The 26,750-nt window shown below is 44.5% G+C and overlaps 1 protein-coding gene across 1 annotated transcript in view; it reads left to right on the top strand.

The window, feature by feature from the left end:
* LOC126219945 (2-oxoglutarate dehydrogenase-like, mitochondrial) overlaps positions 1 to 26,750 on the top strand; it is a 214,478-nt gene that overhangs the window by 58,112 nt on the left and 129,616 nt on the right. Inside the window, exons 5-6 of the mRNA XM_049942150.1 lie at positions 4,281 to 4,475; positions 19,314 to 19,447. Coding sequence (XP_049798107.1) covers positions 4,281 to 4,475; positions 19,314 to 19,447 — 329 coding nt within the window. The remainder of the gene's footprint in view (positions 1 to 4,280; positions 4,476 to 19,313; positions 19,448 to 26,750) is intronic.

Below are 26,750 nucleotides of genomic sequence, written 5' to 3' on the forward strand. Positions count from 1 at the left end.
AGCATTCTTGTATAAACTATTTATCGTCCATGTTTCACATTCATACATAGCTATATTCCATACAAATACTTTTAGAAAAGACTTCCTGACACTTAAATCTATACTCGATTTTAACAAATTTGTCTTCTTCGGAAACGCTTTTCTTGCCATTGGCAGTCTACATTTTATATACTCTCTACTTCGACCATCATCAGCTATTTTGCTCCCCAAATAGAAAAAACTCATATACTACTTTAAGTGTCTCATTTCCTTATCTAATTCCCTCAGCATCACCTGATTTAAATCGACTTCATTCCATTTCCTACTTTTACTTTTGTCGATGTTCAACTTACATCCTCCTTTCAAGACACTATCCATTCCGTTCAATTGCTGTTCCGGGTCCTTTGCTGTCTCTGACAGAATTATAATGTCGTCGGCAAACCTCAAAGTTTTTATTTCCTCTCCATGAATTTAAATTCCTACTCCTGATTTTTCTTTTGTTTCCGTTACTGCTTGTTCACTACATAGATTGAATAACATCGGGGAGAGGCTACAACCCTGTCCCACTCCCTTCTCAACCACTTCTTCCCTTTCATGCCCCTCGACTCTTCTTTCTGTACAAATTGTAAATAGCCTTTCGCTCCCTGTATTTGACCCCTGCCACCTTCAGAATTTGAAAGGCAGTATTCCAGTCAACATTGTCAAAAGCTTTTTCTAAGTCTACAAATGCTAGAAACGTAGTTTTGTCTTTCCTTAATCTATGTTCTAAGATAGGTCGTAGGCTCAGTATTGCCTCACGTGTTCCAATATTTCTATGGAATACAAACTGTTCTTCCCCGAGATCGGCTTCTACCAGTTTTTCCATTCGTTTGTAAAGAATTCGTGTTATTATTTTACAACCATGACTTATTAACCTAATAGTTCGGTAATGTTCACACTTGTCAACTCCTGCTTTCTTTGGGATTGGAATTATTGTATTCCTTTTGAAGTCTGAGGGTATTTCGCCTGTCTCATACGTCTTGCTCACCAGATGATAGAGTTTTGTCAGGGTTGGCTCTGCCAAGGCTATTAGTAGTTCTGTCCGCCCCCGGTAGCTGAGTGGTCAGCGTGATAGAATGTCAATCCCAAGGGTTCGGGTTCGATTCCCGGGTGGGTCGGAGATTTTCTCCGCTCAGGGACTGGGTGTTTTTATTTATTGTTCCGTGGAACCAAATTAAGGAGAAGTCTCCATGGTCATGGAACGAGTCAATACATGAAATTATAACACGATATTAGAAACAGATGAAATGAAATATAAAAAAACATATTCAGGTGACGAGTCGTAAATTTAAATAAAGAAAATCAACAATGTAACACTGGGATTTGCTTAATTTTTTAGCTCTTCCAGGAGCTCCCTGACAGAATAGAAGGAGTGAGCCATGAGGAAACTCTTCAGTTTAGACTTAAAAGAGTTTGGGCTACTGCTAAGATTTTTGAGTTCTTGTGGTAGCTTATTGAAAATGGATGCAGCAGAATACTGCACTCCTTTCTGCACAAGAGTCAAGGAAGTGCATTCCACATGCAGACTGGATTTCTGCCTAGTATTAACTGAGTGAAAGCTGCTAACTCTTGGGAATAGGCTAATATTGCTAACAACAAAAGACATTGAAGAAAATATATACTGTGAGGGCAATGTCAGAATTCCCAGACTATTGAATAGGGGTCGACAAGAGGTTCTCGCTTACACGACATATAGCTCGGACAGCCCGTTTTTGAGCCAAAAATATCCTTTTTGAATCAGAAGAATTACCCCAAAAAATAATACCATACGACATAAGCGTATGAAAATATGCGAAGTAGACTACTTTTCGTGTTGAAGCGTCACTTATTTCAGATACTGTGTTGTCCTAATCATCATCATTTCATCCCCATCAACGCGTAGGTCGCCGAAGTGGCGTCAACTCGAAAGACCTGCACCAGGCGAACGGTCTACCCGACTGGAGTTCCTAGCCACACGTCATCATCTTCAGTAGTTCTAATGGAATGTTGTCTACTCCCGGCTTCTTGTTTCGACTTAGGTCTTTCAGTGCTCTATCAAATTCTTCATGCAGTATCATTTTACCTTCACCCACGTCCTCTTCCATTTCCATAATATTGCCTTCGAGTACATCGGACGTACAGACCCTCTATATACTCCTTCCACCTTTCTGCTTTCTCTTCTTTGCTTAGAGCTGGGTTTCCATCTGAGCTCTTGATATTCATACAAGTGGTTCTCTTTTCTCCAGAGGTATCTTGAATTTTCCTGTAGGCAGTATCTATCTTACCCCTAGTGATACCTGCCTCTACATCGTTACATTTGTCCTCTAGCCATCTCTGCTTAGCAGTTTTGCGCTTCCTGTCGATCTCATTTTTGAGACGTTTGTATTCCTTTTTGCCTGCATTTCTCCTTTCATCAATTATATTCAAGATCTCTCCTGTTACCCAAGGATTTCTAGTAGCCCTCGCCTTTATAGCTACTTGATCCTCTGCTGCCTTCACTAGTTCGTCTCTCAAAGCTACGCATTCTGCTTCTACTGTATTTCTTTCCTCCGTTCTTGTCAACCGTTCCCTACTGCTCTCTCTGAGACACTCTACAGCCTCTGGTTATTTAAGTTTATCCAGGTCCCATCTCCCCTAATTGCCACCTTTTTGCAGTTTCTTCAGTTTTAATCTACAGTTCATAACCAATGGATTGTGGTCAGAGTCCACATCTGCCCCTGGAAATGTCTTACAATTTAAAACCTGGTTTCTAAGTCTCTGTCTTACCATTATATAATCTATCTGAAACCTTCCAGTGTCTCCAGGCCTCTTCCACGTATACACATTGTTTCATGATAAACTGCATACACGAACGATAAATGTATCTAATATGTGTTTGCAGGGATACATAGCGCATTCATTACACTTGATAGGTGTGAATGTTGCTAGTTTTAGTAAAGAGATTCCCAAAGGATGTTGCCGACAAGCAACCTGATCGCATTTACCACCAATTCGTCAATGTTACATTCTGTAAACAACACGTCCTGATTATCAAAGTGCTCGATGCATGCCTAGGTAAAAAGAATACGCGGGTTATACTGAAATGACTTGGACACACATCTAAATAGAAACACCTCTTGACAATGGCGATTAATGCCTGCATTGGATAATAACAAATTTTAAATTTCTGACGACAGCTCTGGTGGAGCACTGGTTTAACCATCAATAAGTTTGTAGGTGCTTTGGAACCCGATATAAAGAAAATGTTATGTATCGTTCTTAGCTATGAACCCCGAATCTGAATTGTGATTCAGGCGCGGATCCAGGGTTCGGCTCTGTTATTGTCTCCAAATCCCCTCCCGCTCCCGTCTACAAATATTACTTGCGGTTACTCAAGCTTTTAGCGTGCCACAGACGCCTAAGATTTTATTATTAATAATAATAACAATAAATATATTTTCTTCACATTAGTACTTAGTACATCGCCTTAACATAACATCCAAGAAATTGTACTTCAGAGAAACACTACATATTAAAAGCATTCAAGTCTTTCCATAATTATTTTCTTAGTGGAAGATCTTTCTGTTTCCGTCTTCACTTATTCAACTTCGTTTAGTTTGTCACTTCTACCTGTGGACTTACACCCCATGTAGCATTGGTTGTTGACAGTAGGTACGGTCAGACACAGAATGTGCGCCTTTACCTGGCTAGAATATTCCGGCTCATGTCGAAAGGCCATACACATGGACTAACTCCCCCCACAGACACTGAAAGACGGCAGGTGTGGCCGAGCGGTTCTAGGCGCTTCAGTCTGGAACCGCGCGACCGCTACGGTCGCAGGTTCGTATCCTGCCCCGGGCATGGATGGGTGTGATGTCCTTGGGTTAGTTAGGTTTAAGTATTTCTAAATTCTAGGGGATTGATGACATCAGATTTTAAGTCCCATAGTGCTCAGAGCCATCTGAACACACTGAAAAGTATCCTATGTTAAATGTAGCTTCAAATTTACGGAATTCCATGCTATTTCCAAAACTATTGGCTTTCATGCTACTTTATTCTCCGAAAATTAGCTGTGAAATTCGGAAATTGATAAATGTGAAAATTTAAACACAATGTTGTTTGGGGAGGAGGGGTCAAGACCCCCGTGACCCCACTCGCCCTCGATCCGCGACTGCCGTAGTTTCTGCAGTTCTGCCTTCAAGCTTTCCGTTTCGCTGACCTGACGCGGCGTTTTAGTTGGTGGACGGAGTCGGCGTGCATTATTTGGTGTTGTTCACCGTTTGACGGTTGTGTGTCCCCGGCAGGTGCGAGGTGCTGGTGCCGGCGCTGTGCCAGCTGATGGAGGGCGCGGCCGCGCTGGGCGTCGACACGTTCCAGCTGGGCATGGCGCACCGCGGCCGCCTCAACGTCATGGCCAACGTGTGCCGCGCGCCGCTCCACAAGCTCTTCGCGCTCTTCGTCAGCCTGCCGTTCGCCGACAGCGGCTCTGGCGACATCAAGTGAGTCTCCCCAATCTTCTCAGTTCTCTTACTAGGAGCCGTGTGGTCACCTACGTGAATTTGGCCAATCATCCCAGGTGAAAGTTTCGGTACTTACTGACAAGAGCCTTGTTATTCCCGGGCTCCATTTCCTTCTCATTTTTAGAAATTTGACTTTCATACCTTACTAAGAAACGTCATTATTATTATCAGTTCCTTTGGTTATTATTCATTTGGTTTAGTGACATGTTTCACGAACTGCAGCATTATTACAGTGGCACTTTGGAATCCATATACAGGGTGGTCCATTGATAGAGACCGGGCCAAATATCTCTCGAAATAAGCATCAAACGGAAAAACTACCAAGGACGAAACTCGTCTAGCTTAAAGGGGGAAACCAGATGGCGCTATGGTTGGCCCGCTAGATGGCGCTGCCATAGATCAACGGATATCAACTGCGTTTTTTTAAAATAGGAACCCCCATTTTTATTACATATTGGTGTAGTACGTAAAGAAATGCGAATGAACTGGTTGGACCACTTTTTTCGCTTTGTGATAGATGGCGCAGTAATAGTCACAAACGTATAAGTACGTGGTATCACGCAACATTCCACCAGTGTGGACGGTATTTGCTTCGTGATACATTACCCGTGTTAAAATGGACCATTTACCAATTGCGGAAAAGGTCGATATCGTCTTCATGTATGGCTATTGTGATCAAAATGCCCAACGGGCGTGTGCTATGTATGCTGCTCGGTATTCTGGACGACATCATCCAAGTGTCCGGAATGTTCGCCGGATAGTTACGTTATTTGAGGAAACAGGAAGTGTTCAGCCACATGTGAAACGTCAACCACGACCTGCAACAAATGATGATGCCCAAGTAGGTGTTTTAGCTGCTGTCGCCGCTAATCCGTACACCAGTAGCAGACAAATTTCGCGAGAATCGGGAATCTCAAAAACGTCGGTGTTGAGAATGCTACATCAACATCGATTACACCCGTACCGTATTTCTAGGCACCAGGAATTGCGTGGCGACGACTTTGAACGTCGTGTACAGTTCTGCCACTGGGCACAAGAGAAATTACGGGACGATGACAGATTTTTTGCACGCGTTCTATTTAGCGACGAAGCGTCATTCAACAACAGCGGTAACGTAAACCGGCATAATATGCATTATTGGGCTACGGAAAATCCACGATGGCTGCGACAAGTGGAACATCAGCGACCTTGGCGGGTTAATGTATGGTGCGGCATTATGGGAGGAAGGTTAATTGGCCCCCATTTTATCGATGGCAATCTAAATGGTGCAATGTATACTGATTTCCTACGTAATGTTCTACCGATGTTACTACAACATGTTTCACTGCATGACAGAATGGCGATGTACTTCCAACATGATGGATGTCCGACACACAGCTCGCGTGCGGTTGAAGCGGTATTGAATAGCATATTTCATGACAGGTGGATTTGTCGTCGAAGCACCATACCATGGCTCGCACGTTCACCGGATCTGACGTCTTCGGATTTCTTTCTGTGGGGAAATTTGAAGGATATTTGCTATCGTGATCCACCGACAACGCCTGACTACATGCGTCAGCGCACAGTCAATGCATGTGCAGACATTACGGAAGGCGAACTACTTGCTGTTGAGAGGAATATCGTTACACGTATTGCCAAATGCATTGAGGTAATCACACTGCAACAACATGCGTTCTCAGAAATGTTAAGTTCACAAAGGTACATGTATCACATTGGAACAACCTAAATAAAATGTTCAAACGTACCTACGTTCTGTATTTTAATTTAAAAACCTACCTGTTACCAACTGTTTGTCAAAAATTGTAAGCCATATGTTTGTGACTATTACAGCGCCATCTGTCACAAATCGAAAAAAGTGGTCCAACTAAAACATTCATATTTCTTTATGTACTACACGAATATGTAATAAAAAATGGGGGTTCCTATTTTAAAAAACGCAGTTGACATACGTTTGACCTATGGCAGCGCCATCTAGCGGGGCAACCATAGCACCATCTGGTTTCCCCCTTCAAGCTAAACAAGTTTCGTACTTTGTAGTTTTTTCGTTTGACGCTTATTTCATGAGATATTTGGAGTGGTCACGATCAATGGACCACCCTGTATATCTTAAAAATGGATGTATGTATATTATGTGTGTGTGTGTGTGTGTGTGTGTACCTTCCACATCTTCTCGTAAACCATTGGACCGATTTCAGCCAAACATGGTACACACATTCATTACTGTCAGGCAACAATCGCAGTAAGAACTGCCCATCTATCATAGTTCAAGAGATATGTCCTATATCATAAACAATGAGATTAGGGAAAAACTGCCGCATTGTGCATGATGTTTAAATGTATTACCTTTTCACTTATAACTCTATTGGCAACATATTCCGCAGGCAGTGGCTACATGTGCCGTTGAATATACCTAAGCAAACGTATCATAGTACGGCACATTGTTCAAGAGTTATGATGTTATAAACACTGAGATGCGTGAAACAATGTCGCGTCATGCATGAAGTATTAATACATTTATTCTTTACTACTAGGTAACTCCTCTGGTCGATTCAATTTAAGGAAATCCCCGACACCGTCAGTGCTTTTGACAGCTTTCAGCTGTGAAGCGCAAATGGCTGTGGGCGATAGCAGTAGCCGTGTATAGTGCTATGAAGAGGCTTTGCCATAGCGACGTTTAGAAAATCTCGTTATAGACACACAAAGCAGCTGCGCCAAGCGTACAGAAACTGTACTTTTCTAACTGAAAATTAGCAAAATGAATACCTGGATAATGCTGGGTTTATACGCTAGTAAGAAAATAAAGTAAGTAATAAGTGGCACCAGTTGGAATATTAAGTCAATACGATTACGAAATTCAGTACACACGTACGAGACACTGTAGCTGTTCGCTTGGATAGAGCGAAGTCGACAGCTGTGTACTGTCTGTGCTGAGAAGAAATGCCAGGATGTGTAGTAAAATTGGTCGTGTGTGTCTTTGAAGATTGAGAAGTATCTTGGACACAAGGCTTCGGCGAAGTTCAAGGCTTTCTTTTTTTGCCAACTCGCCTTTCTTATCTTCGATTTGGGTTAATTATGACTATATTGGCACATTTCAGAAGGAGAATAGAATAGACACAAGTGACAGATAATTGTATCCGCAAAGACGCTCTCGGATACGAATTCTATGAGGAGAAACATGTAGCCATTCCTCTCAAATGAGAACTTTATGGTTGTGATAATTGACCAAAACATCGTCAAGGAGAATAGGAGACATCTCGAGACAACTCTCCCGTTGCTGTAAAGTGCAGATCAAATGAAACGACGGCAGCTATTTCAGTCTAACTTTTCTTCTTGTATCCATCGTTAACGTACGTTGCGAGGGCCAAAACTCTGTCGCTACAATTGCTACCAGCCTTGAGTTGTGGTTGGTTTCAGAGAAGAATATCCATAATGCAGAGGTTCAAACTACTTTCTTTGATCGTCTCAGATGACTTGTAGAGGCTGTGCTGTACGAAGTTTGGTCTGAAGTTCTTCAGAATGTCGCCTGTATGCCAGATTTTATAATGGCTACCACTCATTCAGATTTTAGGGATATTTCCTGGTTTAATACAATTTATACAGTCTTGCTGGTCATCTTTTATTCTTGAGAGCCAGGATTTTCAGAAATTCCGAGTGTACTCGATCAGAGCCTTCAGCTGTCCCCGATATCAGTTTCAGACATAGAGTTACCTCTATTCCTACTGACTGTCTGCAGCAATCCATTTACTTCAGTGGAAATCTTCTTGTCGTCGTTCCCATCCAGAATTTCTATATCTGCTAAACATTAATAGTCGCTTTGATAGCGGCATCCATTGGGGATCTTCCTCTCAGTGACTACAGCAATCCCTACCTCCTGTAACTGTAACTGTGTAAGTAGGCTGTTTGGATTTTTATGTTGGTAACACCGTGTAGCGCTCTGTATGAAAATCACTGAATGTGCTGTGTGCAGTCTGTGGCTGGTTAGACTCATTGTTAGAATATTCGCTTATGTAGTGTTGGGCTGTTGGATGTGAACAGCGCGTAGCGTGGGGCAGTTGGAGGTGAGCCACCAGCAGTGGTGGATGGGGAGACAGAGTTTTGAGAGGTTACTATAAGCGGACGATCTGTACTTGGACCCGCCAGAAAATGGAAATTTGTAAGGATGGTTGTCATGAATTGATAGATATACAGGGTGTCCCAGCTATCTTGTCACCCAAAATATCTCTGGAACAATAACAGCTATTGGAAAACGACTTTCACCGGTATCAATGTAGGGCTGGGGCCCATGATTGTACATATTTGGAAACATTCTAAAACGAAAGCATATGTGTTTTTTAACACAAACTTACTTTTTTTTTAAATGGACCTCCTATATTTTTTCTTCAGCTATCCATAGCATGACAAAGGACATACACAATGGCGTTGATTGCATCGCAATAATCCCATTACATCCCGAGATATTAAGACGCGAAGTTGACGCTTGAAACACCCGACATGGGCTGCTAGCGCACATCCTGAGGCTCAGGCGTGAACCCCATGCTGCCCGTAATCGCGATGTGATTGACATGTGTAATCACACCTCCATACTTATCAAGAGGTCCGAAACGAATAATACGGTCTGCTGCCATCAACTCTCATAAGCACATAATGGTTTCCCTCTTGCACGTTTTACGTATCTACGTACACAATATGAACCAGTACCGATCGGTGTACACCCGTCAGGTTGCGTATTTATCCTGCACACCCAAAATAAGGTTTATCTAATGCGTTATATGACCCACTGTGCCTGTCGCGCAGGGCCTGGCTCTACCTAGTCATGTGTCCAACGTAGTTCCCACTACTGCCACAGTTACCACTTCGCCTTGTTTATGATTTGCGACCCATGCAAACTCCTGTACTCCACCACCCTCCGAGCATCCCATTTGTTGTTGCTTTGGCGTGCAGTACACCGCTTGCCAGTGTAGTCGTGCATCAGAATAATCTAGTGACGGCACGGAGGTAGTACACATTGTGAATAAACGTTGTGTTGTGGAACTTATACTGTACAGTATAATGTACACACATGAAGATATGGTAGAAATGCTGCTGATCTATGGAGAATGTACGTTGACGGGAAGTACGTTATGAGATTGCTTGTTTGTTGATAGTACTGTTAGCGAACATTATGATATGTCTGTTTTCTACCCTACTCTACATACCTGTACTGTACCCTGTTGTAGGTGGACGAAATGCTGTTCAGGCAGAACGACTGTACAGAAGACGATTCCCTGACAAGCCATCGCCTTCGCGCAGGATGTTTGGTCGTCTCACCTATCGTCTACGTGAAACGGGAAGCTTAAATCCAAGACCTCGACATCGTCCTAGAACTCGCACAGATGAACGTGCTGAAGTTGCTGTGCTCGCTACCATAGCTGTGAATCCTCAAATCAGCACACGTCAAATTGAACGTGAAGTTGGTGTGTCGAAATCAAGTGCACAGCGTATTCTTAAACGTCATAAATTTCATCCTTACCATGTTATTTACACCAGGATCTTCATGGAAATGACTTCCGCAATAGGGTAACATTTCGTCGGTGGGCTCAGCAAAAATTTCTGACTAATCCATATTTTTTTGCAGATGTTTTCTTTACTGACGAGGCAGCATTCTCCAACAAAGGAATTGTCAATATGAGGAATATGCATTATTGGTCCGCACACAATCCAAAATGGCTCCGTCAGGTAGAGCATCAATGTCCGTGGAAAGTTAATGTTTGGTGTGGGATTATTGGAGATACCATTATCGGACCTTTCTTTATAAATGGCATCCAAAATGGCAGACAATACTCCAGATTTGTACGACACAATCTTCCTGTTCTCTTGGACACCGTACCTCTGAACCGGAGAATGGTCATGTGGTATCAGCATGACGGATGCCCTGCACATAACGCCTTACGAGCACGACGACTTCTGAACCGTAAGTTCCCTGGTAGGTGGATTGGACGAGGTGGCCCAGTTAGGTGGCCTGCCCGATCTCCGGACTTTACACCGCTGAATTATTTTCTTTGGGGAGCAGTGAAGGATGCTGTTTACCAACATGAACCAACAACACCAGAGGACATGAAGCAACCCATTATTGATGCTTGTACAGCCATCAAAGAGGAAACAGTAGCACGAAGTAGGGCATCCTTCATCCGCAGAGTGACCCTATGTATGTCAGCCAATGGGCATCACTTTGAGCATGAGATGTGAACGCTATGTTTAGTATGTAGTGCTGGTATCACAGTGGAAGTTTCTACAAAGGGCCATTTTACCCAGTGATGTTAAGAAACATTTGTTTGCAACAATTTGTCATTTAACGCATTAGATAAACATAACATTGATAATTATGTGATAATAAAACTAATTGGTTAAACATGTTTACATTCATCTTCTATGTCCTACCTGAACTTCCCAAATCGAAACATTTTAACCTAAACAACGGTAAAACTTTTAGTCCACTTGCTCGTTTCACTAAAACCATCAATATGAATTTTACTATTACGAGTGAATGATTAACTGTCACTTGCGCTAGATCTACAGTAAAGTAAAGTTTTAACGTTGAACGGCATTACCTTTTTAGTAACGGATTAACGATAAGCGAAGTTAACTTTGTGACTAACGTTGCGGTACACAGATATGTTACAGAACCGCATCACCCCTAGCCTATGGGATAAATACCTGCTGGAATGTACGACGTTAATGCAGGATGGCAGCAGACCGTATTATTCGTTTCGGACCTCTTGATAAGTATGGAGGTGTGATTACACATGTCAATCACATCGCGATTACGGGCAGCATGGGGTTCACGCCTGAGCCTCAAGACGTGCGCTAGCAGCGCATGTCGGGTGTTTCAAGCGTCAACTTCGCGTCTCAATATCTCGAGATGTAATGCGAATATTGCGATGCAATCAACGCCATTGTGTATGTGCTTTGTCATGCTATGGATAGCTGAAGAAAAAACATAGGAGGTCCACTTAAAAAAAACATAAGTTTGTGTTAAAAAACACATATGCTTTCGTTTTAGAATGTTTCCAAATATGTACATTCATGGGCCCCAGCCCTACATTGATACCGGTGAAAGTCGTTTTCCAATAGCTGTTATTGTTCCAGAGATATTTTGGGTGGACAAGATAGCTGGGACACCCTGTATATGATGACTTTTGAACATTATTAAGATAAATACATTGTTTGTTCTCTATCAAAATCTTTCATTTGCTAACTGGGCCTATCAGTAGTTAGTGTATTCAGTAGTTAGAATATTTTATTTTGCTGTCAGTATTGGCGCTCGCTGTATTGCATTGGTTCGAGTAACGAAGATTTTTGTGAGGCAAGTGATTCATGAAAGGTATAGGTTATTGTTAGTTAGGGCCATTCTTTTGTAGATATTTTTGAAAGTCAGATTGCGTTACGTTAAAAACTATTGTGTGTCAGTTTAGTCATGATCAGAATAAGTAAAGAGAAAACTGTTTTGAGTACGTGGAGTTTTGATCAGCTGTTTGAAAATCAAATAACGTAGAAGTTTACCAGCATAGTCATTCATAATTTTTCTAAGGGGACGTTTCAACTGGTAAGAGTTCAGTATTTCCATGGCTGCTGTTTGTCTACAACGTTACTGCACAACCAAACGAATTGTCAGAAACTGTTTCGTTTATTGTGATACTGAATTGTACTCATTAGGGTCTAGATCCAAGGACTGGGCAAATTTCTCCGAATCAGGTAGCTTACCTACATTCTTAGACAAAGCCGAACTCGACTTGCGCAACAGTGTGTCCTCCAGGCATTCGGGAACACCGCGAAATAATGTCAGGGAAGTCGATCTTCTCAAATGCGATGGGTAAGCTGCTAGCCAAGTAGGTACAGGGTATGGACAAAAATATGGAGACATAAAAACCGCATCACATTATCATGACTAATACGGTGTAGGAATGCCGTTGGCATTCAAAACAGCTTTCTGTCTTCTCGGAATGGACAAGTACACGTCCTGTATGGTTTTGAGGGGAATCTTATACCACTCTTCCTGCAATGTTATTGACGTTCAGGTAACAATAATGGTAGTAGATAGTGACGACGCACCTTTGTCGCCGAAATAGACCACAAAGGCTCAATAAAATTGAGACCTGGTGACTGAGGTGACCAGGGGATTTGTGACAATTCCTCCTGGTGCTCACAAAATCAACCCTGGAGGATGCGAGCTGTGTGAACAGGGCACTGTCTTCTCGGAACACAGTATCACCATTTCCTACGCAGATGATTTAGCTATTACATCGCAAAGTAACTCGTTTGTAAACCTGGAATCAACATTAATTGAAGATCTAGCTACACTGAAAAAATACTATGACACATGGCATCTACAAATGTGACAAAAACAGTAAGCATAGTCATGCATCTAAACAACAAGGAAGCGAGAAGGGAACTGCGCCTGGTTATAAATGGTAAAGCTGTCAGCCACGAGAATTTCCCAAAATATCTCGGTATTAAGCTAGATCGCAGCATGACTTTCAGACAACACCTAACTGATACTGCCCAAAAGCTAAAGACGAGAAATAACCTGCTCAACAGACTGGCAGGTACCACTTGGGGTTGTGATGCTGCCACTCTACGAACTGCTGCACTGGCACTGGTGTATAGCGCTGCAGAATACTGCCCCCCAGCCTGGAGCAGAAGCCCGCACGCCAAAAAAGTGGATGTACAACCAAATTCCACTCTGAGAACCGTCACCGGCACTCTCAGGGCAACCCCCGTTGAGTGGCTACCGGTGCTGGCAAACATCGCTCGTGCTTCCGTACGTAGAGAGAAAGCAACACAGGACATAGTAGAAAAAATTGAAGCAAACCCAAGGCTACCCATACATCCCGACATGGGAGGACCCACGAGACTCAAGTCCAGGAAACCTATCGTCTGGAGCAGAACATTGGGCACAGAGGGTCTCGATGCTGAATGGAAGAATGCATGGCAGGGTCTGAGAAGAGGCGTCGTGGAAAAGCATCACCTAATCCACGACCCAACCAAAAGGGTTGAAGGCTTCAATCTCAACAGGAAACACTGGTCGGCTCTAAACAGGTTTCACACGGGAGTTGAACGATGCAGACAGCAAACAACCAAATGGGGCTATACAGCCGATTCGTGTTGTGACTGTGGCGAGGTACAAACAATGGACCATCTTCTGGTTTGTAACATTCATGGTTTCAGAGGCGGCTCTCTGATGTCGCTCCACAAGTTAACGGGCAATGCCAGGAAATGGCTCCATAATCTTAATGTTACTTTGTAATTAATTGTCTTCAATGTATGTGATTTTTGTTCCATTTAATGTAATAATGTAGTTTCCCTGACATAATTGTAATGTAATAACTGATATAATTTGTTTCCACATTGTAAGTTGCAAACGTTTATTGTGATTTATATTAATCGTATCTGTTCTTTGTAAAATGTATCTGGCAGATCGAACGAGAAATAAATGACCATTGGGGGAAAAAGATTGTACCATGGGGTGGATCTCATCATCAAAAATGGTCACATAATGCTTGGCAGTAATGGGACCTTGCAGGATAATCAAGGGTCCATAGAACACCACGATATGGCTCCCCAAATCATCACTGGAACGGCGCCATGTTCCACACTTGGAACGTAAACTTGGCCAGAAGATTGAAACAGTGTGAGACAAGACTTCTCCAGCCACATTTCTTCATTCGATTGCTCCATAGTCCAAATTTTATGGTTTTGTCACTACGTTTTCCTGCTACAGACATTTGCGTCAATGATGAGTAGTTTTGGAATTGCAGCTCGCACTGGGATTCCCTGCTTATGGCACTCCCTTCGAGTTGTTTTGATGCTGACAGGGTTCGCAAGTGCGACATTCAGATCTGCAGTGACCTTTGCAGTTGTCGTACTCTTTATTTTTCTTCACAATCCTTTTCAGTGATAGCCTGTCGTAATCACTTAACACACTTTACTTCGCGGATGACTTTTTTTTTTCGCATTCGGCGTGTATGCAGCATTTATCTTTGATACGGGTAACAGCCGCGCACTGTTTCCAAACTATCGATTTCGCCTTAACTGTGGTAAATGTGGAATGAACTTTCGCCATATAACATGGACTTTTTCGTAGTTGTGTATTTCGTTTTGAACAAACAATGCCTATAATTCTGTAACTCTCATTGAATATCAAGCCAGCTGAAGTCGCATGAAACGCTAATAGAATTAGGCCTTAAGTGTTATAGTAATTGCGCAACGGAAATTTTAAGCGTCAGGCTTCAGAGGGGCCGATCAGAGGATGAAATTTCAACATGTGCCTTCTCATATATTTTTATTACAGGACAATCGGGATCGATGAGATCAGGAATATCGGATGGAGTTGCGGAAAGCACATTAGGGAACATCTAATACGGTCAAAATCCTATCACTTTGATTCTTTAAGGCCGGCCGAAGTGGCCGCGCGGTTCTGGCGCTGCAGTCTGGAACCGCGAGACCACTACGGTCGCAGGTTCGAATCCTGCCTAGGGCATGGATGTGTGTGCTGTCCTTAGGTTAGTTAGGTTTAACTAGTTCTAAGTTCTAGGGGACTAATGACCTCAGCAGTTGAGTCCCATAGTGCTCAGAGCCATTTTTTTGATTCTTTAAGGGGTATCTGTTTTACATAAAGTTACTCATCAGCATTCAGTGAGGATTAGGCTTAGTGAAGAAAGCAACATGGTCAGTCAAATCCTACAAAAATTCAAACACACAAAGAAGGCAAATTTTGTCATCCCCAGCGCTGTTCGAATTGTGAAAACTAGCTTGCGACTTGCAGCAGAGAAACATCACGAAACTTAATTGCGATCACGATGAATGAAGTGAATGATGACTGAATAGGGAACAAAGTCAGCTCTAACTGAATCTAGTTAAACGATAGGAAAATATCGTTCGTGAGATTCCCGTAAAAACGCTTCCGACAAATGAATTAACAAGTATAGAAACTACCTAACAGGAAAAACCCCATCCATAATAACATTACAATTGCACACAGCATTCGCACGTCATACTCAAGAACACCCCCTACAGCGATTGCTAACTCTGAACAAATTTCAACCAGCCTTTGGGCAGAGAGGGGAAAAGCTTGGCGTAACGAAGTGACCAGCTGACAAAACGGATTCGCAGTGGTACCTGGCGTTTCCTCCAACCAGGAGATAGCAAATACGACGCCTAGTTCCTCTGTTCTGAGTTTCTCGCGAACTCAACATCTAAAATTTGAACAACCGTCTCTCTTGCGCTTGTGTCTGAAGGAACCAACCGCGAGGCCGCGTTTTAAGAAAGGACGAACAGAAGGAAGCCCTGCCAAACTGGTGCCACAACGTAGCATCGGAGACTTAAACACAACGGACGTTCCCAGGCCTTGCTACAAGGCGAAACGAAGATAGCCCACCTGAATTTACCGGCGTGTATGCTTTTGCAATTACACTCACATTTATATATTGAAGTAGTCATCCATGTTTAGGATATGTGAGTAGATTTTTATAGGATGCCGAACATCAAGCGTAATAATCAATCACATAGGTTCCCAGCGTGATCTTTACCCGTGACATGATAAAGAAAACTGAGAAAACACAGGTAGTAGGTCCTTTACGGTGCCTATTGAAACACCAAACACTTGTATACAGAAACTTCCTGGCAGATTAAAACTGTGTGCCCGACCGAGACTCGAACTCGGGACCTTTGCCTTTCGCGGGCAAGTGCTCTACCAACTGAGCTACCGAAGCACGACTCACGGCCGGTACTCACAGCTTTACTTCTGCCAGTACCTCGTCTCCTACCTTCCAAATACAGGCTGTTCGTGGTCAAATACAGCAGCGCAACATGCGGGCTTTGCTAACATTTGTATTTATGTTCAAGCTCGAATTTCTCGCGGTTCTTTTCATACACTCCTGGAAATGGAAAAAAGAACACATTGACACCGGTGTGTCAGACCCACCATACTTGCTCCGGACACTGTGAGAGGGCTGTACAAGCAATGATCACACGCACGGCACAGCGGACACACCAGGAACCGCGGTGTTGGCCGTCGAATGGCGCTAGCTGCGCAGCATTTGTGCACCGCCGCCGTCAGTGTCAGCCAGTTTGCCGTGGCATACGGAGCTCCATCGCAGTCTTTAACACTGGTAGCATGCCGCGACAGCGTGGACGTGAACCGTATGTGCAGTTGACGGACTTTGAGCGAGGGCGTATAGTGGGCATGCGGGAGGCCGGGTGGACGTACCGCCGAATTGCTCAACACGTGGGGCGTGAGGTCTCCACAGTACATCGATGTTGTCGCCAGTGGTCGGCGGAAGGTGCACGTGCCCGTCGACCTGGGACCGGACCGCAGCGACGCACGGATGCACGCCAAGACCGTAGGATCCTACGCAGTGCCGTAGGGGACCGCACCGCCACTTCCCAGCAAATTAGGGACACTGTTGCTCCTGGGGTATCGGCGAGGACCATTCGCAACCGTCTCCATGAAGCTGGGCTACGGTCCCGCACACCGTTAGGCCGTCTTCCGCTCACGCCCCAACATCGTGCAGCCCGCCTCCAGTGGTGTCGCGACAGGCGTGAATGGAGGGACGAATGGAGACGTGTCGTCTTCAGCGATGAGAGTCGCTTCTGCCTTGGTGCCAATGATGGTCGTATGCGTGTTTGGCGCCGTGCAGGTGAGCGCCACAATCAGGACTGCATACGACCGAGGCACACAGGGCCAACACCCGGCATCATGGTGTGGGGAGCGATCTCCTACACTGGCCGTACACCACTGGTGATCGTCGAGGGGACACTGAATAGTGCACGGTACATCCAAACCGTCATCGAACCCATCGTTCTACCATTCCGAGACCGGCAAGGGAACTTGCTGTTCCAACAGGACAATGCACGTCCGCATGTATCCCGTGCCACCCAACGTGCTCTAGAAGGTGTAAGTCAACTACCCTGGCCAGCAAGATCTCCGGATCTGTCCCCCATTGAGCATGTTTGGGACTGGATGAAGCGTCGTCTCACGCGGTCTGCACGTCCAGCACGAACGCTGGTCCAACTGAGGCGCCAGGTGGAAATGGCATGGCAAGCCGTTCCACAGGACTACATCCAGCATCTCTACGATCGTCTCCATGGGAGAATAGCAGCCTGCATTGCTGCGAAAGGTGGATATACGCTGTACTAGTGCCGACATTGTGCATGCTCTGTTGCCTGTGTCTATGTGCCTGTGGTTCTGTCAGTGTGATCATGTGATGTATCTGACCCCAGGAATGTGTCAATAAAGTTTCCCCTTCCTGGGACAATGAATTCACGGTGTTCTTATTTCAATTTCCAGGAGTGTATTTTTGTCCAAGCTCTGTACTTGCCCGCTGCCGAGCGTCGAGTGCAATTTTTGCCAAAGCGCGGGAAGTGTGACAGCGCGCTCGTCATTGTTCCGTGTCAAGGAGAAGAAGAAGTCAAAAATGTACAACATCTGTACAAAGTTTACAAGTCCAGCTACCATAAGCCACGCTCTTGAGAAGTGGAGGTGACGTACGCCGTCCCGACCGGTTCGTGGTATCAGCAATCTGTTCCCCAGGCTAGTGGATCGCAGATCACTTTAGGGATAATGATGGGGGTAACTGATAAGCGGATGGAATGACAGTAAAAGCAAAAAAGGGATCTGAAGGACATTGATACGCCAATGTGGACAGTTGCTGTCGCGGTTACTTTACGTTAAGCTTTGTTAGGCCACAAAACGATATTAAGTGCGTTTCTAGTGAGGTTACTTGATGACTGTGGTTTTGCATTGGCTACATGTGAAACGTCCCCTTAGAAAAATTTAAAAATGACATTGCTGGAAAACCTCTTACGTTATCTGATTTTGAAACAGCTGAGCAGAACTGAACGTACTCAGACATTCCTCTCTTTACTTATTCTGATCAACACTAAACTAACACACAATATTTTTAGCGCAACGCAATCTGACTTTCAATAATCCCTACGAAAGAATGGCCCTGACTAACAGTAACCTATACCTTTCATGAATCACTTACCTCACAAAAATCTTCGTTACTCGAACTACTGCAATACAGCGAGCGCCAATACTGCCAGCTAAATAAAAGATTCAAACTACTGAAGGCACTAACTACTGATAGGCATAGTTGGCAAATGAAAGATTTTGATGGAGAACAAACTATGTATTCACCTTAATAACGTTCAAAAGACATCATATATATATCAGTTCATGACATCCAGTATTACAAATTTACTCTTTCTGATGGACACACGTCCAGATCATCCACTCTCAAAATTATGCGATCTCTCTCCCCACATCCACCACTGCAGATCACCTCCAACTGCGCAACACTACGCGCTGTTCACATCCAACTGCCCAACACTACAATAGCAAATATTCCAACAATGCAAACCAGCCACAGACTGCACACAGCACAGTCAGTGATTTTCATACAGAGCGCTACGTGGCGTTACCAACATAAAAACCTATACAGCCTACTTACACATGCAGCGAGCTCTTGTCGCCCCGCGTAGGGTATAATGCTCTGTGTCACCGCACTTACTCAGATATTCAACTTAGAAGCAGCGCAGACTCAAAGGTTACAGCTATAACGCAATATTCGTCTCGTTATAGCCATTATCAGTGAGTCCTGGATTGCAGATGACATCTCTTAGCATCGAGAAAGCCTTCTACAAGTCGTTGTCAGAGGAACAGAAGCGTTTGCAGTTGAGTTATGTGCGATCTCACGATTAAATTGTACATGCGGCTTTGTTTGCAGCGTACTTGTTCCCGGCGAGGAAATCACACTGAGGCGCTGCGGTGTGCGACAGGTACCACCTGGGCACGCACCAGCAGTTCGAGAGCGGCAGCACCGGCCGCCCGATCCGCGTCGCGCTGCTGGCCAACCCTTCGCACCTGGAGGCGGTCTGCGCCGTCGTCATGGGCCGCACGCGCGCGCTGCAGCGCCTCAGCGACCGCGACCCTGGCAAGGTGCGGCACCGCCCTACCAACAAGAGACCGCACTTTTCACGCAACAGCTGACGCTACTTTCACGCTTCAGGTCTTAAGGCTAGGCGCAAATTGAGACGTGTATAGCGCGTGCGGCGCGACTCAGCGCAGTGCGCATTTTTGTAACTCCACAGGTTCAAATGGGACCGCGCAAATTGCGACGCGACGCGACTGGGACGCGACACGCGCCTGCGCCAGGTCGCGCGGCGTTGCATTCAGTTTGGAGTCCGGAGGCCTCAAAGGCCGCGAGTGTGTAGGTGTTAGCAACATATAATGAGGTGACAGGAGTCATGGGAGACGTCCTAATATTGTGTCGGACCACCTTTCGCCCGGTATAGTGCAACAACTCGACGTGACATGGACTCAGTATGTCATTCGAAGTCGCCTGCAGAAATATTGCTGTCGAAACATATTCCGCACATGTTCGTTCGAGAACATGTTCAACCTCTAGATCAGGTCGACGATGGTTTGCATATTTCTCATTACACGTGCCGAGACAAGATCCTACTTTAATCTTTACAATGGAGTTATAGCCTATCATTGGCGTGATCCAACATGTATCACGGTTCCTCAGTTGAGAGACTTTCTTTCATCATCGCCCAGTAGCAATGCCTCTGTTGAACCTTGACAGGTACAGTTAGCTGACAGCTTAGCGTCCGACTGTAGTTTCTGCTCACCATAGCGAGGCTACTTTTTGAATTGTATTGCTGTTCACATGTGACACTGATTTGTTGTTGTCCAGCTCTGAAAGCGACTGATACGTTGCATCATACGAATTGCTAGCCTGTTTGCTTTCGGTCTTACTCTACTTACTATAGCTGGAGGTGTTATTTACTAGTACCAGAAAATGTGGATTAGTTGGACGGTGAGTGGCTTTAATCGAGAGACTAAAATCTCGGTTGGGAGGGCTAAGAACCCAGTCACGGTGTAGTTCCTTTCAGCTAAGCTCGCTAAACCTATATCAAATGCTGTTCTGACGCGTTCGTATTGAGCATCATATGCTGATGATCTGGCTCCAATGAAGCGCACGTATACCTCGTTTCTTACGACTTTCTGACAGCCAGTGCTACTGAGAGTGTCTTTCCGAAACTATTGCCTCCTACTTTTTGTTCGCTTTGAGTGTCTAAGTAAGATCATGATAGAGTAGTACTATTTTTTGAATCTTCCTATTAATGTCCTGTTGTTTTCGTTGTCATGTGACAGGGGGAGTATTCCAAAATCGCATACGACATCGAGGTGCATGTAAAAGGAGATGCGTCATTGAATTCTTCGCTACTGAACGAATTGCGCCAATTTAAACCTGTCAACCTTTCCTAACGTTGTATAGACACCGTAAATAGATTACATGAAATGTATTCATAACAGCGAATATGAACAACCATCAGTTATACGCACACCAGAAGAAGTTTTGCATCACCCCAGTTCCCAGAACTCCTGAAGATAGACTTTGACTGTGGATATTGTATCACAGCCACAGTCCCTTTCACTGTTCAGAGATGTCACTAAACCCGCCCAAAGATGTGCATGAGCAGCGCCTATTAGACGGAAGGGGTCCGGCAGGCGATCAGTTCCAGACATTCTACCAGGAAGGAGGTACATAGCTCATGTTGTCTGTAGTTCGATCAGGCATAAACGGTCAATACCGCGGTTCGATCGCGTCCTCATTGTTATTTTGTGCCAGGTAGAGCTCTCAACAAGGGAAGTGTCCAGGCATCTCGGAGTGAACCAAAGCGATGTTGTTAGGACATGGAGGAGATACAAAGAGACAGGAACTATCGATGACATGCCTCGCTCAGGCCGCCCAAGGGCTACTACTGCAGTGGATGCTAGCCGGCCGCGGTGGTCTAGCGGTTCTAGGCGCTCAGTCCGGAACCGCGCGACTACTACGGTCGCAGGTTCGAATCCTGCCTCGGGCATGGATGTGTGTGATGTCCTTAGGTTAGTTAGGTTTAAGTAGTTCTAAGTTCTAGGGGACTGATGACCACAGATGTTAAGTCCCATAGTGCTCAGAACCATTTGAACCATTTTTGCAGTGGATGCCCGCTACCTACGGATTATGGCTCGGAAGAACCCTGGCAGCAACGCCATCATATTGAATAATGCTTTTCGTGAAGCCACGGGATGTCGTGTTATGACTCAAACTGTGTGCAATAGGCTGCATGGTGCGCAACTTCACTCTCGACGTCCATGGCGAGGTCCATCTTTGCAACCACGACACCATGCAGCGCGGTACAGATGGGCCCAACAATATGCCGACTGGACCGCTCAGGATTGGCATCACGTTCTCTTCACCTATGAGTGTCACATATACCTTCAACCAGACAATCGTCGGAGACGTATTTGGAGGCAACCTGCTCAGGCTGAACGCCTTACACACACTGTCCAGCGAGTGCAGCAAGGTGGAGGTTCCCTGATGTTTTGTGGTGGCATTATGCGGGGCTGACGTACGCCACTGGTGGTCTTGGAAGGCGCCGTAACGGCTGTACGATACGTGAATGCCATCCTCCGAACGATAGTGCAACCATATCGTCAGCATATTGGCGAGACAATTCGCGCCCCCATCTTGTGAATGACTTCCTTCAGGATAACGACATCGCTCGACTAGAGTGACCAGCATGTTCTCCAGACATGAACCCTATCGAACACACCTGGAATAGATTAAAAAGGGCTGTTTATAGATGACGTGACCCACCAACCACCCTGAAGGATCTACGCCGAATCGCCGTTGAGGAGTGGAACAATCTGGACCAACATTGCCTTGATGAACTTGTGGATAGTATGCCACGACGAATACAGGCATGCATAAATGCAAGAGGAAGTGCTACTAGGTATTAGAGGTACCGGTGTGTACAGCAGTCTGTACCACCATCACATCTGAAGTTCTCGCTGTATGGTGGTACAACATGCAACGTGTGGTTTTAATGAGCAATAAAAAGGACGGAAATGATGTTTATGTTGATCTCTATTCCAATTTTCTGTACAGGTTTCGGAACTCTCGGAACGGAGGTGATGCAAAATTTTTTTTTATGTGTGTATAATGGAATGACGAGAACGAAAATTTGTGCCGGACCAGGACTCGAAGCCGGATTTCCCGCTTATCGCGTGTGGACGCATTATCATCCGGCTATCTGCACCCGACATGTGTCAGTGTCCAAAGGAACAGTGCATCGTACTTCGGAATAATACAGGCACTGCAATATCGTATTTATCCGCCGACAGCGAGCAAACGACTTTCAAGTAAAATGTCTCGCCTGTACGCGAATATACGCTGTACTTGTGGTATGTTTTGGAGGCGACAGGCGACTATGAGTTTACGCCCTGGCAGCAATCGCTTAACTAGTAAGATTTACACTTGACTATCTGGCCCATGCGTCTGATAAATTGGTTTTCCCTTTGACTGTGTTGTTAGCCTGCATTGGAAATTATCACATTTATCAGAATCTATATGAGTTTGAGTGCTGAAATATTATTAATTAAATTGTGGCTCTGTCCTTCTTTTAGTCACGTGTTGATGAGTGATTAATATATATACACTGACTGATCTTTTATGAAAGTTATGGCACAAGTTTATTGATTAAAGTAATAGGCAAACAATACATGTTAGCGCGATGACAAATAAAACATGAAATGTTGGCACTAAAAATAGACGCAACAATAGTTAACACTCCGCTGGTTGGCAAAGACTAAGATTTATCTGAACTATTTACTCTGGCTCAAAACATGGATAACGCAATCTGAAATTATCTAACACCGAATAGATTTTGATGGATTTATTCTACGCAGAAGTTATACACCGTTGATGTAGCTGCGAATAAGTGGCGAAACTGTGATCCTGGATGTGTATCGGCGTCTCAGGTGATGGTCGTGATTCAAGCGTCAGCAGCGATGTGCAGCGCTTGTTGTTCGCTATCGCGGGCACGAAGTATGCAAAGTCGCGGCTGGCGATTTGTTATACGGCTCACAGTTATTCTCTGAAGGAGCCTTGAAATTTCGACAGATTCCAGCATATGACTCTCCCGTTCACCGGTCATACCCTCGACCAATTTACACTCACTTATACGGCAGTGCGCACAAGGAGATGAAACATCAAGGCGGCAGACCTGTCACGAATAAGATTGCCCTCGGCACAGCGAGTTGTCCTAGATGATTGAGCTCTAAACTGTCGGTACAGCAAACTTCTCACCACAGGCTCCACAGTCAAGACTAGTGCTGGTTGGAAGTCACGCTCAGGACGAGTGTCTGAAGTGCAACCCACTTGTAACGAAGGTCAAGACCAGAATCCTCTCCAGACCATAGTCTGAATCAGAAGACCTCTCCAGACTGGAGTCTGAATCGAAGGACCTCCAGACCGGAATCTGAATCGGGAGATCCAGTTTCTCCTATCCTCACTTTCCATCAAACCTCTGCAAACACCCCAAAAGCACTCATTCAACAGTCCCCACAAGAATTTTGTGCGAATCACTGGACTCCACTAGCTCGATGTTTCCCCTCTATCTCGTCCGCTCTAGATGTCGTCCAGTCCTAATCAGAGTTAACAATGTTCTTGACTTTTGGAGAAGCAGTCAATCCCTGACTCGCGAATTGCCGCGCAGAAAGGAGAAGACGTTGTGCTCCCAGCCTCTTTTTCCCACAGCCACTATAGGCAGCGTGTTTTGAATTTTTGTATAGCTCTGAAGTGAGATCATTATCTGGACGGTCCAAACATCACAGTGTGTCCGACCAGGAGCCTTGGCTAAACTAAGAAAAGTGCTTTTGTGTCCCAACATAAATCATTTCACAGACACCAAAAATTATGCGTTCTTTCTAATATTGTTTTGATGGCCTGAAGCTTCCCAAAAAACTCTGCAGGCAGAGGGACAACACCGTCTGACAGCTCCCTCGATAGCGTCTGGTCCACGGTGAACATGGAAACTGCGAGCTAACATCCCATAGATGTTCTGGCTCACATGCGGTTCGCCTTCGTCGAAATGTCTTGGCTCAAACTCGTCTAGGGGTTGAACCGCACGTGTCGCATTACACGCCCTAAATTACACACTTGTGACCCTTTGGTTACATTGTCTGACTGATGGCAAGTTTGCGAAATTGTATGAAACATACAAAGTTAATAATAACAGTAATAATAATATCGGGAGTTAAATTAACGGCCCATAAATGATGTAGGCCACAGAGTTACGATTTGGTTAGAATAATGTTTATTTAGAAAGCAAACTAATAGCGAAAGTGGTCATATTTAGAATTACTATTACACTCGAGAGCATATCCATTTGACGCAGTTCGATCAATCTCATCGTGAATTACAAGTCCAAGAGTTCACACGAGGCGCGTGGTTGATCACCGCTCAGAGACTAAGTCCCGGAATACCACATAAGGCGGAATTTTCTAAGTCGTTTCATTTCCTAGCTACCTAAAGACCAACCGTCCGTATTCGTGTCTCCACCAGCACTGTCCCTCTGCCCGTATCGGGCCGCGTTTCCCGCGCGCCGAACATTCTCGATCAACTGACTACGGCAGTTCCCTTCCCTGAAGCCGTCCATCTGACTAGCTACAGCTTATTCTACGTTATTTCACATTTTAGCATATTTAAATAATCATAGTTTGAACACTTTCACGTTCTAAATAAAGTAACAATAATATCCATTACATAATAAACGTTAAATTCTTTTACATAAAACCAATACAATTTCCTTCTTAGCTTTGAATGTCACTCCCAGTAGCCTTGCATCAATGTGCTTTCTGATAAATAAATAAAGAACAAAAGTAACTATTATGCACTAAACTTTACAACAAATATTCTATTATCAAAAAAAATGGTTCAAATGGCTCTGAGCACTATGCGACTTAATTTCTGAGGTCATTAGTCGCCTAGAACTTAGAACTAATTAAACCTAACTAACCTAAGGACATCACACACATCCAGGCCCGAGGCAGGATTCGAACCTGCGACCGGAGCGGTCACGCGGTTCCAGACTGAAGCGCCTTTAACCGCACGGCCACACCGGCCGGCATTCTATTATCTAATGATCCAGTAAGGTGTCATGCTATCATCGTTCAATGTGTTTTGTGTGGAGGAAATGATGATCTGATGCTTAACTGTAGATACTGATAATTTAAATTTACTATATCTTTTAAACAAATAAAGTAACAGAGTTGGCCGGCCGAAGTGGCCGTGCGGTTAAAGGCGCTGCAGTCTGGAACCGCAAGACCGCTACGGTCGCAGGTTCGAATCCTGCCTCGGGCATGGATGTTTGTGATGTCCTTAGGTTAGTTAGGTTTAACTAGTTCTAAGTTCTAGGGGACTAATGACCTCAGCAGTTGAGTCCCATAGTGCTCAGAGCCATTTGAACCATTTTTGAACAGAGTTGATGTCTACAATATTTGTCATTTTAATGAGGCGCTTCTATATGAAATGTCGATCGTTAAGATCGACCAAAGCGTTCAGATGTTAGCGTTCAGGTCTTTGTTACAAAATTTGTTAATTTCAGTTTAACGGTAAATCCTAAACTAATATAGATATGAACAATATTCGAGTTTTATTGGGATCACCAAGAAAATTTATGAAGGATGGTAGATTAAAATTATTGTGGTTTCATTCCCTGAATTACTATAGAATTAAATAGTTTTCATAAATGTTTCCCTTTATGGCCGATCTTAGGTCCGTCATATTTAACACTTCTATGCCTCCTTGGTCACAAACAGCTTCTACGGGGTTTCCCTATGACGTAGGTACTTGTCTGTCTCACTCACACACTACAGCCTTTAAGGCCTCATTCAGCACAATAGACGTCTGTGAATTTCCCTATCACGTGGCGAATCTGCGGTCCTGGACGACAGGGTTCATTTCACAATTCCTGAAGGCTGACTCTTTCGGCCATATACTTAAATGAGAGTGAAATGCTCGTTAACTCACAAAACATACGAATTTTTATGGCCACCATCCCTGTTCATAAAGGGCCTTTACGACACTGCTAAAACGTTTTGGCCAGGCGACCAAGATTTCTCTCACTTCCCTGTTACTGCTGTGTCTAGAAGCGACTGACAGGTAGATCCAGGTTGGCAGTTTTTCCGCCTCTTCGGCCGAAGGCATTGTTTGCACACTGGTGCGAGAAATTCTGGGGACCAGCATTCTGTCCCCGGTAAGTGCTTGAAGATATTCCTTTCCCTAATAGCTGCATATCTTCCAAGTCCCAAACGTCCACTGCAAGATTTACTGTCAAATGACCAAACTGCATGCTTGTTCGCAATTCCACAAAAATTCTATT

The sequence above is a fragment of the Schistocerca nitens genome, chromosome 1, assembly GCF_023898315.1.
Source record: "Schistocerca nitens isolate TAMUIC-IGC-003100 chromosome 1, iqSchNite1.1, whole genome shotgun sequence".
Taxonomy (NCBI): domain Eukaryota; kingdom Metazoa; phylum Arthropoda; class Insecta; order Orthoptera; family Acrididae; genus Schistocerca; species Schistocerca nitens.